The sequence below is a fragment of the Rhinolophus sinicus genome, chromosome 1, assembly GCF_057876585.1.
Source record: "Rhinolophus sinicus isolate RSI-liver-muscle chromosome 1, RSI-T2T, whole genome shotgun sequence".
Lineage (NCBI taxonomy): Eukaryota > Metazoa > Chordata > Mammalia > Chiroptera > Rhinolophidae > Rhinolophus > Rhinolophus sinicus.
In genome coordinates, this window is record NC_142501.1 from 50,312,542 (window position 1) to 50,327,701 (window position 15,160).

General features: G+C 37.1%; 1 protein-coding gene across 4 annotated transcripts in view; it reads right to left on the reverse strand.

Moving 5' to 3' along the window:
- SLC38A1 (solute carrier family 38 member 1) overlaps positions 1-15,160 on the reverse strand; it is a 64,840-nt gene that overhangs the window by 35,277 nt on the left and 14,403 nt on the right. For all 4 annotated transcript variants that reach the window (XM_019748395.3, XM_019748397.3, XM_019748396.3 and 1 more), the window contains 3 exons: positions 13,250-13,467; positions 5,443-5,518; positions 5,017-5,132 (listed from right to left, as the gene is read on the reverse strand). In XM_019748395.3, the coding sequence (XP_019603954.1) occupies positions 5,017-5,132; positions 5,443-5,518; positions 13,250-13,371 (314 nt within the window). In that variant the 5' untranslated portion in view covers positions 13,372-13,467. The remainder of the gene's footprint in view (positions 1-5,016; positions 5,133-5,442; positions 5,519-13,249; positions 13,468-15,160) is intronic.

Sequence of the window (15,160 nt, forward strand, 5' to 3'; positions counted from 1 at the left end):
TATACAAATCTTCAGAAAATGTAACTTTCCTGTTTTGAGCTGGGGTAAGGGAGGTAGATAGTAACGTAAAATAAAAAAACAAAACAAAACCTACTATTATTCTATGCCAGTATTTACTTCCCCGCCAATCCCTACTTTTGCAATGACGGAGTTATGGGGAAGCCAGGTAAAAAGATTAGTGATAGAAGAGGAAGTTACAGTGGAAGGAGATTTCTTCAGCACCCAATGCCTTTTCCTTGATCCTCATCTCAGGAAACCTCAATTCAATAGGTGCATTTGACCTTGAGGTACTTGTACCTCAGCACATTCCTGACTTGCTGCCCCATTTTGTTTCCAACAGTGAACATATCCCTTCAGAACAATTGTCAACAGATTCCCCACTGCCATACTTTCTGTTCTGCAGATGGAATTATAAGGCCTCGGGATTCAGGAAAACACAAAACCTAACAGCATTCTTACAATAGGGCAGAATTCATTGAATCTAATTGAATCAGATGTGTGTTAAACAGGGATGACAGCCATTATGGTTAGGTCAAAAAAATGAGCCCCAAACTCATCCAAGAAAAAGAAATCACCCCAGCAAGTTTCCAGATGTCCCCAGTGAAGAGCCCGCACACAGCCTCAGTGAGACACAGAGGAGCCTTCCCAGCTGCTTTTCTAAAGAAGCCTGGACAGGCTTGGACTCTTTTGCCATGTTGGCCACTATGAGTCTGGAACAGGGCCCTGTACCAGATGAAATATCTTGATCCTGCCAACTGCTTTTTGGCTTTGAGCAGCTGCAGGAGCAGCTGGTTTTACAACACAGAGTGGATCTTTGTTCTGAGGTAGAAGAGTTCTACATTTTGTGAAAAACTTAGAAGTTTGGGTCTTTATACACTACCTAAAGATTTGGTATGTTGTACTTGCTATTCATGCATTTCGCAAATAACCAAACAATCTATAAATTTTATCCAAGGGAAATCATCCTGCAACTATAAAAGTCACGTTTATCCAATTCTTTGCTTTCACGCAGAAACTGAAGAGTTATGAGATAAGAGATCAATTATCCCTGAACCAGTATAATTAAAAATGAACTGAATTCTAAAATCATAGATTGGATATAAGAATTTACTCCTGCTCCCTCCTGATATTCCAGTAGAGGGATTTTATTTTAAAGACATACTGCTAGGATAGTAAGAACATTAGAGGAGACAATAATAACAAAATTTCAGAAGCTGGCAAGTAGCAGAGCTGAATCTTAAACTGGCAGTGGAGAAAGCCAAGACCAATCCAATTTATGCCACAGAATTCCCAAAAGGCCCTGGTGGCATTACTGGAAGTATGGAACAATGGAAAGGATGAACTAAAATAAAGAGGATCTGTTGAACTTCTTTCAAGAAATAGCTGGATTCCCCAGACCAGGCAACTACTCCATAAAGCTGAGTGATTGCTCCTCTTCCATCCTGACAAAAGATACATATCTGAAGATACATTCTCTGAAAATATTATATAAAATATAAGTCTCTGCGTGAGGCACTCAGCACAACTTGTGGGGTAGGGAGTACTGTAATGAAAACTGGGATTGGGTGAACACATGCACCCTGAGATATTTACCCCAACCCTGTCTCCCCATTTCGTTACCAAATAAAATGGCAGCAATGCCAAGACCCTCCAGGGAGGTGATTGGAAGAGCTTCTCTGGGTGATCTGAATAGCCAAAGAGAAACTGACACTGGTGGTTCCCCAAGTAAAGGGCTATTAACAGCACCTCAAGTGAAGCTATTGCCAATAAGCCCCACTCAGGTGTACCAGACTCAAATTAACTTTGCCTTCCCCCCCCACCCCCCAAATTCTTGACTATAGCAAAGAAGGACCACCTGACATTTAGGGAAAGATTCTAAAATGAAAGAGTCTAAAACAAACAAACAAAAGTCAATTTGACCACAGGGATACAATCAGTAGAATTCATATTGTTGGAAACTCTATAGGACAAATGGCCTTGTTTCTTTAACAAATAAATTGTATGTTAAAAAAAGGAGAGAAAAAATGGGGTGAATCTATAGATTAAAAGAGATGTAAAACACATATCAACCAATTGCACTATATAGACCTCATTTGAGTATTGATTTGAACAATCCAATTGTTTTTAAAAAATGAGATAATCACAGCAAGTTAAATATTGGTTGGATATTTGATGCTATTAAGGAATTGTTAATTTTTTAGGTATGACATATTATGGTTATTTTTAACAGTCTTTATATTTTAGAGACATATACTGAAATATTTATGGATGAAATTATATGATGGCTGGGATTTGCTTTAAGGCAGTCTGGGTGAGGGGGCTGACTAAACAATCATGGCCATGGGATAAAGGAAACATGGGAATCTTTTATACTATTATCTTTATGTTTAAAATTTTCCATAACAGAGAAAAACTATCATTAGAATCCTCACAGAAGACAATGAAATTGTAAAACAAAAACAAAATAATATAAAAAAGGAACATTGAAAGAATTTTTAAAAGCTCTTGTAAAATAAAAAATACAACAGAAATAAAATACTCAGTAAAGAGTTGAGAAAAATTTGAGGACATATACCAGAAAGTATAGTGAAAAATCATAGAAATGAAAATTTGAAAAAAGAATAAAAAATTAGTGGACTTGTCCAGAGGGTCCAAAATCTTGGTAATAGTTCCAGAAAGAGAGAAAAGAGAAAGAGAAGGAAGGAATTCTTCAACACAATAATGTAAAAAAATGTCCCAAAACTGAAGACCATGAATTTCTAAAAGAAAAGAATGCACCAATTAGCTGACATGATGTATGAACCAGGCCCACATTAAGACACATCATTGTGAAACTGCAGAACATTGTGAATAAGGAGATTTGACAAGTTTCCAGAAAATGCATCACAAAAACAAAAACTCTGGCTATATATGAGAGATCAGAAATCAGAAGCATATAGGGCTTCACAACAGAGAAAAAGAGGAAAACAATGGAGCAATACCTTCAAAATTTTGAAGGAAAATTATTGCCAATATAGAGTTTCTATAGCCAGCCAAACTACCAATCAAAGATAAAATTAGAATAAAAACATTTTTCAGACATGAAGACCTCAACATTTTTATTTTCATTCATCTTTTTAAGCAACAAAAGCAAGGAAATAAATACAGAAAGAGGAAGAAATGGAATACAGGAAACAAAGGATCTAGCAGAGAAGAGAGGTGAAGGGAATTCCCAGAATGGTGACAAAGAGATTTCAAAATAAAAGTATATTCTCTATGCCCGAGTTCCCTTATCCATGAGACAGGGAACTAACAATAATACCTTCTCATAGACTTATAAGGATTCAGCATAAAACACTGAGAGTAGTACCTGGCACAAAGTAAGAGCAACAAGAATTGTTATCATTATCAAAGAATTGACTTTTTACCCTATGTTAGCATATAACTACCTGACATATTACAATAACTAAAAACAAATAAATAAATAAATAAATAAATAAGAAATCAATGTAAAACATTTCTGAACTAATCATATTTCTAGCTTTGGAATGATGAAAAATAGTCATAGAATCATAGGGTTTTAGAGGTTGGCAGGGTTCTGACATTTCTCTAGTGCAATTTCCTTGTTTAAAGAGCAGGCAGTTGAAGTTCGGAGTGGCTATGCAACTTGCTTTAAGACTACATAGGCATTTAGAAGAGGAATACGGAGTAGCAGTCAGATATCTCATGTCAATGCACTGAAAATCAGAAGTGCGGCAACACTAGCTGTCCTCAGAGGGTCAGAGTTTCATACATACAAAAAAAAATCACAATAGAAATATTTTGTCCATCTCTGTCATGTTCCCCTAATACCTGACACTTAGCTCAAGATATACACAAGTAGAAAGGCCACATAGAAACATCTACTCAGGACAATAAAGAGAGGAAGCTACAGTCAGGTTTACTGAATTAGATTGACAATAAGGAAAAAAAAGATACTGAATTCACTGTCCTATACAGAGTTGTTTTAATTCTAGGAAGGACACCTCCAGTGAGTTTACATACAAAAATGAGAACATTAATCTCTAGTGCTCTGGACTAATATGGTGTAGCATGGATGGGCATTTCTGATCCCCGAGTAATGGAATGGGAAGCAATGCACTTCCATCACAGTTTTCTAAGTCTTTTTAAAGGAATACACACCATTTAGGATTAGTAGCCATTTGGCCACTGCTTCCATGGATATGATACTTCCATCAAAATGATCTGGCCATGAGGACTACTGAGCAAAGCCAATGAAGAGTATGAGTGCAGTCAGGGGTGAAATGGCACGATTCCTCCTTGCCTTATCAGGCAAAGCACCAGTGATAGTCCTTTGAGGTTTGAGAGGGTGAGAATTTTCCTACTATAAATTCTATGATCTGTCTTCATCTTGTTCTAACTGAAAATAAGCCCTCTGTGCACTGGCAGAAAGTCTCATTCAACAATTTGTGATGAATTTATTTCAAAAGAAAACTGCCCATTTTCTTTTTACTGAATCTCAGAGGAAAAGTACATGCTAATTTCTCACCTTTAAAACACTGGAAACTTCAGTGCTTCTTGAACACTTATTACAAACAAATTTGTAATTACTTTTGGATACAGTACATATTCCATAGCAATCCAAATACCACAGAGCTGACTGGTTGGATGAAACACTTCTTAATATTGCAACCATTTAGCTGAGATTTAAAGTGACAGGTAAAGAGTTCAAAAATACAAAAAAAAAAAAAAAAAAAGCTATTTTCAGATCTTTTAATCCTTCTTACAAATGCTTATTTCAATATTTTTGATCACTAAGAAGATTTCCTCCTTCCCCTTTCTTACAAACATTAGGTGCATCTTGGAAAGTCAGTCAAACAAACAATACAAAAGTATGTATGTACTGTTAACTTAGCCAGGTTAGTAAAAACAGAAGAAATAAAAACTAGAAATATTTCCAATTTCTTCTGTGCATGCACAGAAACATAGAGAAACTCCAGTTTAAAAATGGAAAGGACTGCAATTGTTAACACTCACAGAAACAGCAGGATTCCGGTGTTCGCCAGGGCGAAGGCAAGTCCCAAGATCCCACTGCCCATGATGGCGTTGCTTAGGTTAAAGACAGACATGCCTAGGGAGGTTGTGCCTGGGATCTGAACAGAGAGACAAATATTCACACTAAGCCAAACAGTCCCAAAGAAGTCCCTCACGCTTCAGTAGTGCTTCAAAGGAAGCACTATTGAAGCACTATTAGGAACCAACACAAATTCAATTCAAGAATTCCTTCCTCAGTGGTCTAGTTTCCTTTAATGGATTTCTGGAGAAAATACATAGGATCTGGGGAATATCCTGGTGAGTACAGATAGCTATGCCTTTGGTACTATACTATATGAATTAAAAACATCTGTCCCAATTTATGTGATTGATTAAAAAAATAAGCATACTTATTATAATGACACTTACGTATTCATCACATTTCTTTTTTTCCAAATGGCTGTTTGTGAGACTTCTTCTACTTTCACGATCAGAAATAAACTTGCTGTAAAGACATATATAACACATTTAACTTCATGGTAATGATATGAAGCTTAACATTATACCTAAGTGGTTTATTACTTACCAAAACATATCACACATGAAAAGTTATCACTCTAATATCAAATGATGTTAATACTAATAAATTAAAACACTATATGCAACGTAAGTTCATGTTTATATAGATTTTTCTCCAACTGAAAGTTAGATAATGTCAGGAATACTATAAAGCTGGCATTTAAAAGAATACCAGATGCAGGATCCCTTCTGAGCTCACATTCCTGGAGCACAAAGTTATTAAATAAGAATTCCCTCTTCTGGGCAAAAAAGGAAACAATGCTTATCCCACCAAATATTCCTTCAGCACCTGCTGTATGCAAGTCACTGGACAAGGTGATGAGGGAGACATGTGGTATGTAATAAGAGGTGCACACAGTAGGCCACAAGAGTTGAGACCAGGAAATTACAGTGAGGGAAGTCAGGGCATTAGTCCATGTTTAAGGGCAGAGCTAGGGCTTTAAGAAAGCATGGCATTTAGAACTTGAGTTCAAATCCTCACTAGCTGTGAGGGCATGCTACCTCAGTTTCCTCATCTGTGAAGTGGGAGTAACACTATTACATTATCTCATGGACTTATAGGGAGAATTAAATAAGAGAGCAGGAGTAGGACATCAGTACAACTCCAGGCATAGAATAAGAGTAATAGACGTTAATCATTCCTCTTCACAGGGGGAGTGGGACTTGAGTTGGGATGAGAAAGATTCAGACAGGCTGAGTGGAGTAAACTATATGCAAATGTATAGAAATAGCAATTCAGAATGCTCTAAGAACCATACTCAGAATTAATATCAGAACTTCATGGCCTAAACTTCTAATTTTTTAAAAAACTCACCATTAAAAAAATAAGTACTATTGTCAAAGAAAAGTCCATTCATGGGCAAGTTGTTGCATGTATTAGTGAAACATGTTACATATACTTTATAGCTCTTCTGGAAATTTAATTATCTGGTCTTAGTAATAGCTAATCACAGTAACTTTTTCACTAATAAATGTAAAGTCACGTGACCTGAACTATTTTAAAGAAGCATATATTTTTAAACTACATTACATTTTCATACACTTTGATGCTATATTTCACAATAAAACATTTTTAATGAAAAAATATACATCATTTATTTATCCTTTTTAATCTTTAATCCAACGGGTCTGGCTTTCCCCTGGCATTACTTCTCCAAGTTTGCATTTTGCCAGGATAGACCAAAGACAGGCAGTATACATACTATAGATTTCGCCTGAGAGCATCACCTGCGGTTCATTCCCTTTACCATCTGCCTTTGCCTAGAACCTGGCCAGGTAGCGTGAGAGATCAAAAGGAAGGTGAAGAAGACTTTGGTCTCCTGAAATGCAGAAGCTGACACTCCAGCTGAGGAGAGACCACACCAGCTAATACCGAAATAGGAATGTCAGGCTGTGCAAAATTGAGCTGAGATAAGGAATCCAGAGAAGGAAAAACCATTAGCGGGTGGGATTAGCCAAAGGAAACTTGAAGGCAGAGGTCTGAGAAATAGTACTGCAGATTCTTAGCAAGAGAGGACACAATGAAAGCAGTGTCTTTGGAGACCAATCTGGCAGTTGTGTAGCATTTGGCCTTTCTTTTGCCCTTAACATTTTAAATCTTTCCACAGAATTGAGGTTTACAGGTCTGGCTGGAGAGGGACGGGAAAGCAGCCTTCCCTTTCACACAGGCAGCCTAGGGAAACGTAGGTGCTGGAGTTTCCAAAATGAAATTGATTTCTAAAATAAATCTGCCATTAAACAAAAGACTGTATTTCATCAGGCTAATTTTAACAGCCAACTCAAGTCTACCAAATCTTTACCCTGAAGATCTGCCTTTCTTGTGGAGGCACTTCTTTTCCAAAGAAGATTTCCACTATTTTTCAATTAAGGAAAAAGCTCCAACATTTTCAAACTAACTGAATAAAACACTAACAAACCTCCAAAGGCCGATCTAAATTCCTGGCCTGGCCACACCCCCCAGAATTTGTGGCGGAGGAGTAGTGGGCAGAGGAGAAAGGAATGCGGACACCGTGACACAAGCAGCATTCAGCAGGGTCACACATGATGCGATACAGGGGATGGAGAATAAGGCCCCTGTATGATTTCCAGCTCTTTTCTGCAGAACTTCTGTGGGATGAGAAGGAGGAAACTGACGTACAGAGCGGTTAGAATTCGTAACCATTAAAAACACACATTGTGTGTCAAGTGCCTCCCTGATTCTGCCTCTTCTCGTCTTGTCTCTGCTGCGAGACTTAATAGGTTTTCCCAAAAATCTTCACTGGCTCCCCACTGAAAAAAGTTTCAAATACAAATTCCTCACCCTGCAATTGCAGGTACTGGTGAATTTGATTTTGTCTCAATGTCCCAATCTCAGCTCTCCCTGCTCCTCAAAATGATCTTCCCAAGAGGGGGTGAGGACAGAGACAAAGATCATAGGCTTCTGAGAGGAGAGACAGAAAAATAAGGCAGCGGTGGGAATCTACTCCCCATTCAGGAGGCCCTCCATCCTCCTCACAGCCAATGCCGTCTTGCCAGTTCAAAGGCTTCATTCATCTTCCATGAGTCTTCTGATACTCTGGTTTGAACTGAGTTTTCTGACTTTGACCTACTTACTGCTTTCTCTGTGGCACATACGGTGCTACTGAACTCATCTTGCATCCACAGTGGTTATGGAGTGCTCTCAGTCCCTCAGCTCCTTCTTAAATGTACCTGCCATCCATTAGCCACTCAGAGGAACCCTCCATAAACCGTTTATGCATCTTCTATTTAGGAATTAGGGAGTAGCTTAGGCTACAGAGAACTCGAGCTCAGTAAGAATGAAGCACTTAAAGAAATCCTCTTTATTCTCTTTATGGTGTTTCAGTGTTTTCTTCTCTTTAGTCTTTAAGTCTTTGCTTTGTATTTCTGTAACCTTTTTTTAAAAAGACAAAATACAATCTTTTTAGTAATGGAAAACTCCATTTAAAATAACTAGGTCAAGCAGTTTATCACAAGTTTCTGTTATCTTACCATTTAAAAAAATGCAACTGCGTGTGAAAAATCACTGACCTCTGGCAAAGAAATTGAGTTAAAATTTCTCTTTATTGACTTAAAAATGGGCAATGGGAGAAGGTGTTTTTGACATGCAGTCTCGGAATGATAAAAGTGTTATTAAAAAAGAGTTTTCACTGGGTCAGTCCGTACCCATAAAGCAGAATTGAATCAACTATTAGGTTGCCAATTGTTCTGAGAACAAAACCAAACAAAAACTTACAGTGGCTGTCATGCTGACCTTCAATAGACAAAGCCTTAAAAAGGATGTAGGCGTTAGAGTTAGGTGGTGGGAAGGAGGCGAGCAACAGAGAGCAGGTATTTAAAACCAAAAGTAAATCAACAACAATAATGCAACAAAGGTGGGTGGTACAATAGGAAAATAATCTTTCTATTTTAATCTCTACCAATCGTGTTCTTACTAGATTATAGTGTGTCATTTGAGAATTCATAACACAAAAGAGATGAGTGGTTGAACTTAAATGACCTTTCCTAGTTCTTTCCCTGAAACTCTAACGCTATATAAAAGGAAAAGAGAAGGAAAAAAGCAAGTAACAAAGAGACTGGAAAATATGAAAGAATTAAAGAAACAGCAGGCATTTAAAAAAAAAGTCTGAGAGGTAAGCATAACGTTACTTGGTGAAAAAACTCTACTGAAAATAGGAGAAAACAGACTTTAATTGTAACGGGACCAATTAAAGCAAGGAAAGAATTTTCTGACATAGAAGATATTAGAAGAGAAGGCATGACTTTTCAAGGGTCCTCCCAAGTAATACAAATCTAGTACACAAACTCTGAAAGATATACAGGGACCAAAAAAAAGCTGATGTAGGGTGTAGTGACAGGAGTTTTCCCCAAATTCTTTTAAGAAAAATCTTAATGAGGGATTCTCAAATTTTGTTAGATGCTTCCTGAGTCACAACAACAAAAACTATACATAGAGATAAGAACAACAGTAAATAAATATTAAAATATGTGAATATTTGCCTAGATACGGCTAGGATAATACACAAATATTTCAACAGCTTTAAGATAACAATAACTGGCAATCACCCAAAACTTAAAGCAATATTATTACTCCTTGGGGTAGAGAAGAAAGCAGTGCTTGCCAAAGAAAGAGGACACATCTATATCGATAAAGACTTTTCTCATACTAAAAGGCTTACTATTGCCAAACACTATACCAAGTACTTTACATGGATCTTCTCACCTATTTTCACAAAATCGCATGTGGTTGGTACTATTATTAGCTCCATTTTAGATAAATTAAGTAACCTGAACAAAGTAACATTACTAACAACTAAATTGTTGAGCCAGGATTTGAACCCAAGCTAGCTGACAGCAGAGCCTGAGTTCTTAACCTACGAATAGTATTAGGGTTAGTATTCCCCAACACTCCCGTGAGATAATGTATTATTACCATGCCTGTCTTACAGGAGTGGAACTGAGGCTTAAAGCACAAGATTACACGAGACTGTTGATAGAGCCAGGATTCAATACAAGTCTAAATCCAAACTATGCACTTACCGTGTTTCCCCGAAAATAAGACCTAGCCCAGACAATCAGCTCTAATGCATCTTTTGGAGCAAAAATTAATACAAGGCCCGGTCTTATTTTACTATAAGACCCGGTCTTTAATATAATATAATATAATATAATACCCAATCTTACTTTACTATAAGACCCGGTCTAATATAACATAATATAATATAAGACAGGGTCTTTAATATAACATAATGTAATGTAATGTAATATAATATAATACAATACAATATAATAAATACTGGGTCTCATATTAAATTTTGCTCCAAAAGACACATTAGAGCTGATTGTCTGGCTAGGTCTTATTTTCGGGGAAAAAGGGTAACTGCTCTCTCTCTTTTTCTATGTCTGCCTCTGTTTTTCTTTCTCATTTAACACATACTTTGTAATGTGTATTCTGTACCAGGCAGTATTATCATATCATTTCAAGGTACAAGATGATAGATATAAAGATGATTAAGATGATGCCTTCTCTCAAGAAACTCACCTCTAGAGGGAGAGTCTAGAGCTTGCTACTCAAAGTGTGGTCCATGGATCAGCCGTATGAGCATTACCTGGGAGTTTGCTAGAAATTAGAATCTCAGGTCCCATCCCCAAGCTACTGAATCAGAATCTGCATTTTAACAAGGTTTCCTGATGTTTCTTATGCATATTAAAATGTCAGCAATACTGGTCTAGTGGACATTTTTAAATGTTTTGCTGTTCTAGGTATAGTTTTCTATGACCATAACCCAAAAATTATGGCATGAAATAAAACAATTGAACTGGGATAAGGGCAGGTATCCTAATGCCCAAATGGTTCTACCCTATTTTTATCTAAACTTTAAAAAGTGATTCTTATTGTATCCTAGTGAGAAGTTTCCAGGCAAAGCTATCAGCTAGATGCCAGGTAATCAGAGATCAACATTTGTTTTCAACATTTTCTCTGGCTTCCTAAAAAAAAGGCACCATTGCACAGAAGTTCACTCTTTTGGAAGATGGTTCTCTTAGATGCATATAATTGGGCCTACCTTTCTCCACAAATGTGGAAAAGCTGCAAGAAGAATGAGAGGTACTTAGGTGTAGCTTTTGCAGGAATCGTGGTAGGGGGTCTTTTTTTTATTTGTATTTACCTTTTTGGCCTCATGCCATGATATGTTGTTTTTAATTTTAATTGTCCTAGAGCCATAAATGAAGCAAGATTCATGAACTATGTCAATAAAAGAGGGGAGCTAAAATAAATGAAGAAATAAATGCATCACACTGCGTTTGCAATAGTGGAACCAAATTCTGCAAAACAAGTGGTCAACACGCAACAGCAATCCCACTGTACCAGTTCCTCACCTTACTCATAGTCTAGGGGGAAGTGAGCCCACTTGGGCAAAGTGCCTACGTGCCCATCAGGAGCGAGAATGGGTGCTTCCACCTACTGCAAGTGGTAACCACCTTAAACACTTAGTATTTTTAGTAAGTAAAACTTTTTAAGATCAAGTTCAGGTTCCAAACTGAATATTATAAGTGATTCTCATTTTAAGGTCCTCACAGTCTGCATTGCTTTGGGAAGGAAACTTCGTTATAAAACCAAAGTGTCCTACTTAGGAAATGGTTGGAATCCCATGCACGGTTAAGTGGAGGTCATCACAGAACACTCGAGGAGTACAGAGCATAAATTAACCCTGGTAGAGTTTAACAGAACTAGTAAAGACTGTGTGTTTCACTAATGCCTGAGCATTATAATCAGAAGCAGCAGGACTGAGTAGAAAGACAAGGATTTCAGACAGCCCTGCATATGCCCTTGGACAAGTTTTTTTATTTTTCTGAGCCTCAGTGTCCTTCTTTGCAAAATAAATTTTTTAAATTTCTTTATTTGCAAAAGAACACTTTGTACGATGTTATAAGGATAAATGGCAATATACGTTAAAACAGCTGGCAGTCAAGAAACGGTACTTATGAATTACTCAGAATTACTCAGAAAAGGTGAAGTGAACTTGAGTCCAACAATGAGAAATATCACAACACAGTAAATTATACTTGGATGACAATGAAGAAGTGTGTGGGTTGGAGACTTAACCTCTAAGAACACTTAAGGAAGAGAAAAAGGAGAGGCAAGGCTGAAACTTCTGCGTATATGTAAATGATGACAACTAAGCCCTATGCTGGACTTTCAATTATATATACAGTATTTCAGAATGTAGAGAGAGAGGACTATCAGAAATGATTTCTACGAAGATGCCTGGTTAGGTGACATAATGTTTCCATTTTTCTCCACTCTAATTTCCTTTTGACACCCCCTGCAAAAAAAAAGTGCAACATCACTCGTGTTCTGATAAGCAGTCCTGTATTCTCTTATCCTAGCCTTTCAGGAGGCTTTATGCTTCCAACAAGCTGTACCACTAACTCCCAAGCTGGAGAGCTTCCTGCTAAGGGAGCCACACAAGCTGGCTATAAAATCAGTAGGTCAGAGAATTCCCCAAATCATTAAAAATTAATAAAGACATTTGGCCATACTCTTGTAACTTAAGAACCCAAAAGTTGGAAGGACATGCTGAGGTCACAGCTGCCTCTCTACCTCCTCTTTCTCATGGGATCTTTAATTTTCTGTTTCATGTACTATTTCTCTACTATATTTTCTCAAAGAGCCATTTGGTTCAACTATTGTTATTATTATTATTTAAAATCCATGTTACAAATGATGCTTGTCATGATGCATTTGTAGTTTTAACACAGGGACACTGGCAAATGCAACTTGGACCATTTCTTGATTAAAATGTCGGCCACGTCAGATGACTGGAGTATGCATTCAGATATAGGATGCAGTGAAATTCCAATAGTCTCTCTGATTCATAAGCACACAGCTTTTGAAAAGTTAGGCCTGGTTGGGGTCCAATATATTTATACATTTTTATTAGACTCAATTGAAAGATTTGGAAGGATGAATAAATTACTTTCCTATTTGCTTCATTTGCTAATGCAGACTGTGCCCAACAGATGTCACATAAGAAATTCAAATTACATCTTCAAATGGAGCATAACTTTAGTAATGAATAATTCAAGAGAATAACTGAAAATTAACATTTTGGAGACATTTCTTTTATTGGCTACAAAGTGTTAGTAGAAAAATACTCACCTATTTATTTGACCATTTTCTACTTCAGTGAAATCATTGGAATCATTGCTAATGTTATCGTCTTCAGGCACTGTCATGTTTTGCAACTCAGTTAATTCGAGTCCACTTTTGAAATGCATCATGGTTAGAAAGTACTTATAGTCAAAAAATTTGTCCAAATTCTCCTGTTCTGAGCGTATTTAAAAGTGGACAGCAGCAAAAATATAAGCTTGACACCCCTAAAATACAAAGTGAAAAACAGTTAACCATATGAATATCACCACTGATTAAAAATAAACTATTATAAATAAACAAAGTTAATTAACTGATAATGCAACTTTTACATTTTGCTACTTGAAACATTAAAAGCAATCTTTGTACATCAAGTTATAAAGGCTCTAAATTTTATGCCTTTCATAAATCTCCCCAATTTTTAACTATAAAATGAGTCATATCTCATAATCTTTATGCTCACATTTATAGGAATATCATGTCAGCTGCAGGCAATATGGATATTCTTTTATAAAACAGTGTTTAAAATGGAAGCAATTTGGTTATTTTAATGCATCAGATCACAGGGCACATATATAGCTGGGTAAAACTGCAGAGGCACAAAAGCACCTCTGATTTAGCCATCCCAGTTTAATAAAAACGCAAATCCTCCATAAATGGCATCATGAGGGATCAACTACCCAACATAGAGGTCAAGTAGCAAAGGAAAATCTGTGTTTTGAAATTTAACAAACAGTTTATCCATCAACTGCAAGAGATTAAATCAATCTCTTCAATGAAATCACTCCATGTCAGGGAATTAGGGAATTAAAAATTCATACTCAGGGGATTTAGGTTAATCCACCTGAAACAATATTTCCTCATGAGAAACAAAAAATTTGCAGAATTCACACTTTCCCCTACATGGATGAATGCAATTTAAAGTTCTGGGGAGTCACCAATAGTATATAAGGAGGGGAAAGAATTTCAGACACACAGCATCACAAATCAAAAAGCAGGTGGCAAGAGGGGGGAATTTTCAAAAGCAGGGCCTTCATATGTGTAGGACCTTCACTGGGAGAATCTCAGTGAGTTGATGGAGATCATGGAATGAAGCAGAATGTCAATGAGATTTTTTTTTTTTTTTTACCTTCAATGGTAATTGGATGATATTTTGATATTTTGTTTGATCCTGAATTCCGTAAGATGACTGTAACCTAGTTAAGACTCAAAACACCAACGTGCCCATCTAAGCATCCTATTGTATCCCAAGAAACATTTTCTAACTGATGTTTTCAGGATCCATAGAAAGTACCCTAGCATGATATTTTTTCCAGAATTTTCTTCTTCTTCTCTTCCCAACAGATAGGCCACACACTATTCCTTTTTATTCTCACAGTCTCCTATCTAGAATGAAACTCCCCTGGTTCCAGGATCCTTTCCAATTTCTACCACATCAATACATTCTAATACCTCAGGTTCCAGGAGCTTCAGCCTTCCTGCAGGGGAGGGCCTTGCCTGGAAAGCAGGAAGCCAGGACAGGGAGAGGTGAGTGCCATGAACTCCTGGTTTACAGCCAACCTGGCAGCTGCGGGCTGATTCTTCTAGCTAGGGTTGTAGTACTAGAGACTGGGCCATTTCTAAATGTGTTTAGTGCTTTCATACAGCAGCAATATTTGCAACCTGTCTTTACTTTGTAAAAGTGGAAGTGTGTTAAAAAGGTTGAACCCCACTCTCACCTTTTGACCCCTTTGATGAAACCTGTACAAATGGACTAGACTGGGTAATTTCTAGCTCTCTCCTATATGGCTGAAAGTTGATTCAGTGGATGGTGTTTCCACTCTAGGTTAAGGAGTCTTTTCTCTCTACAAATTGGTAGGAAAAAGAGTACTAGAGAAAAGTTTTTTGAGGAGAGAAAAAATTGACTAATAGTAGATCTGG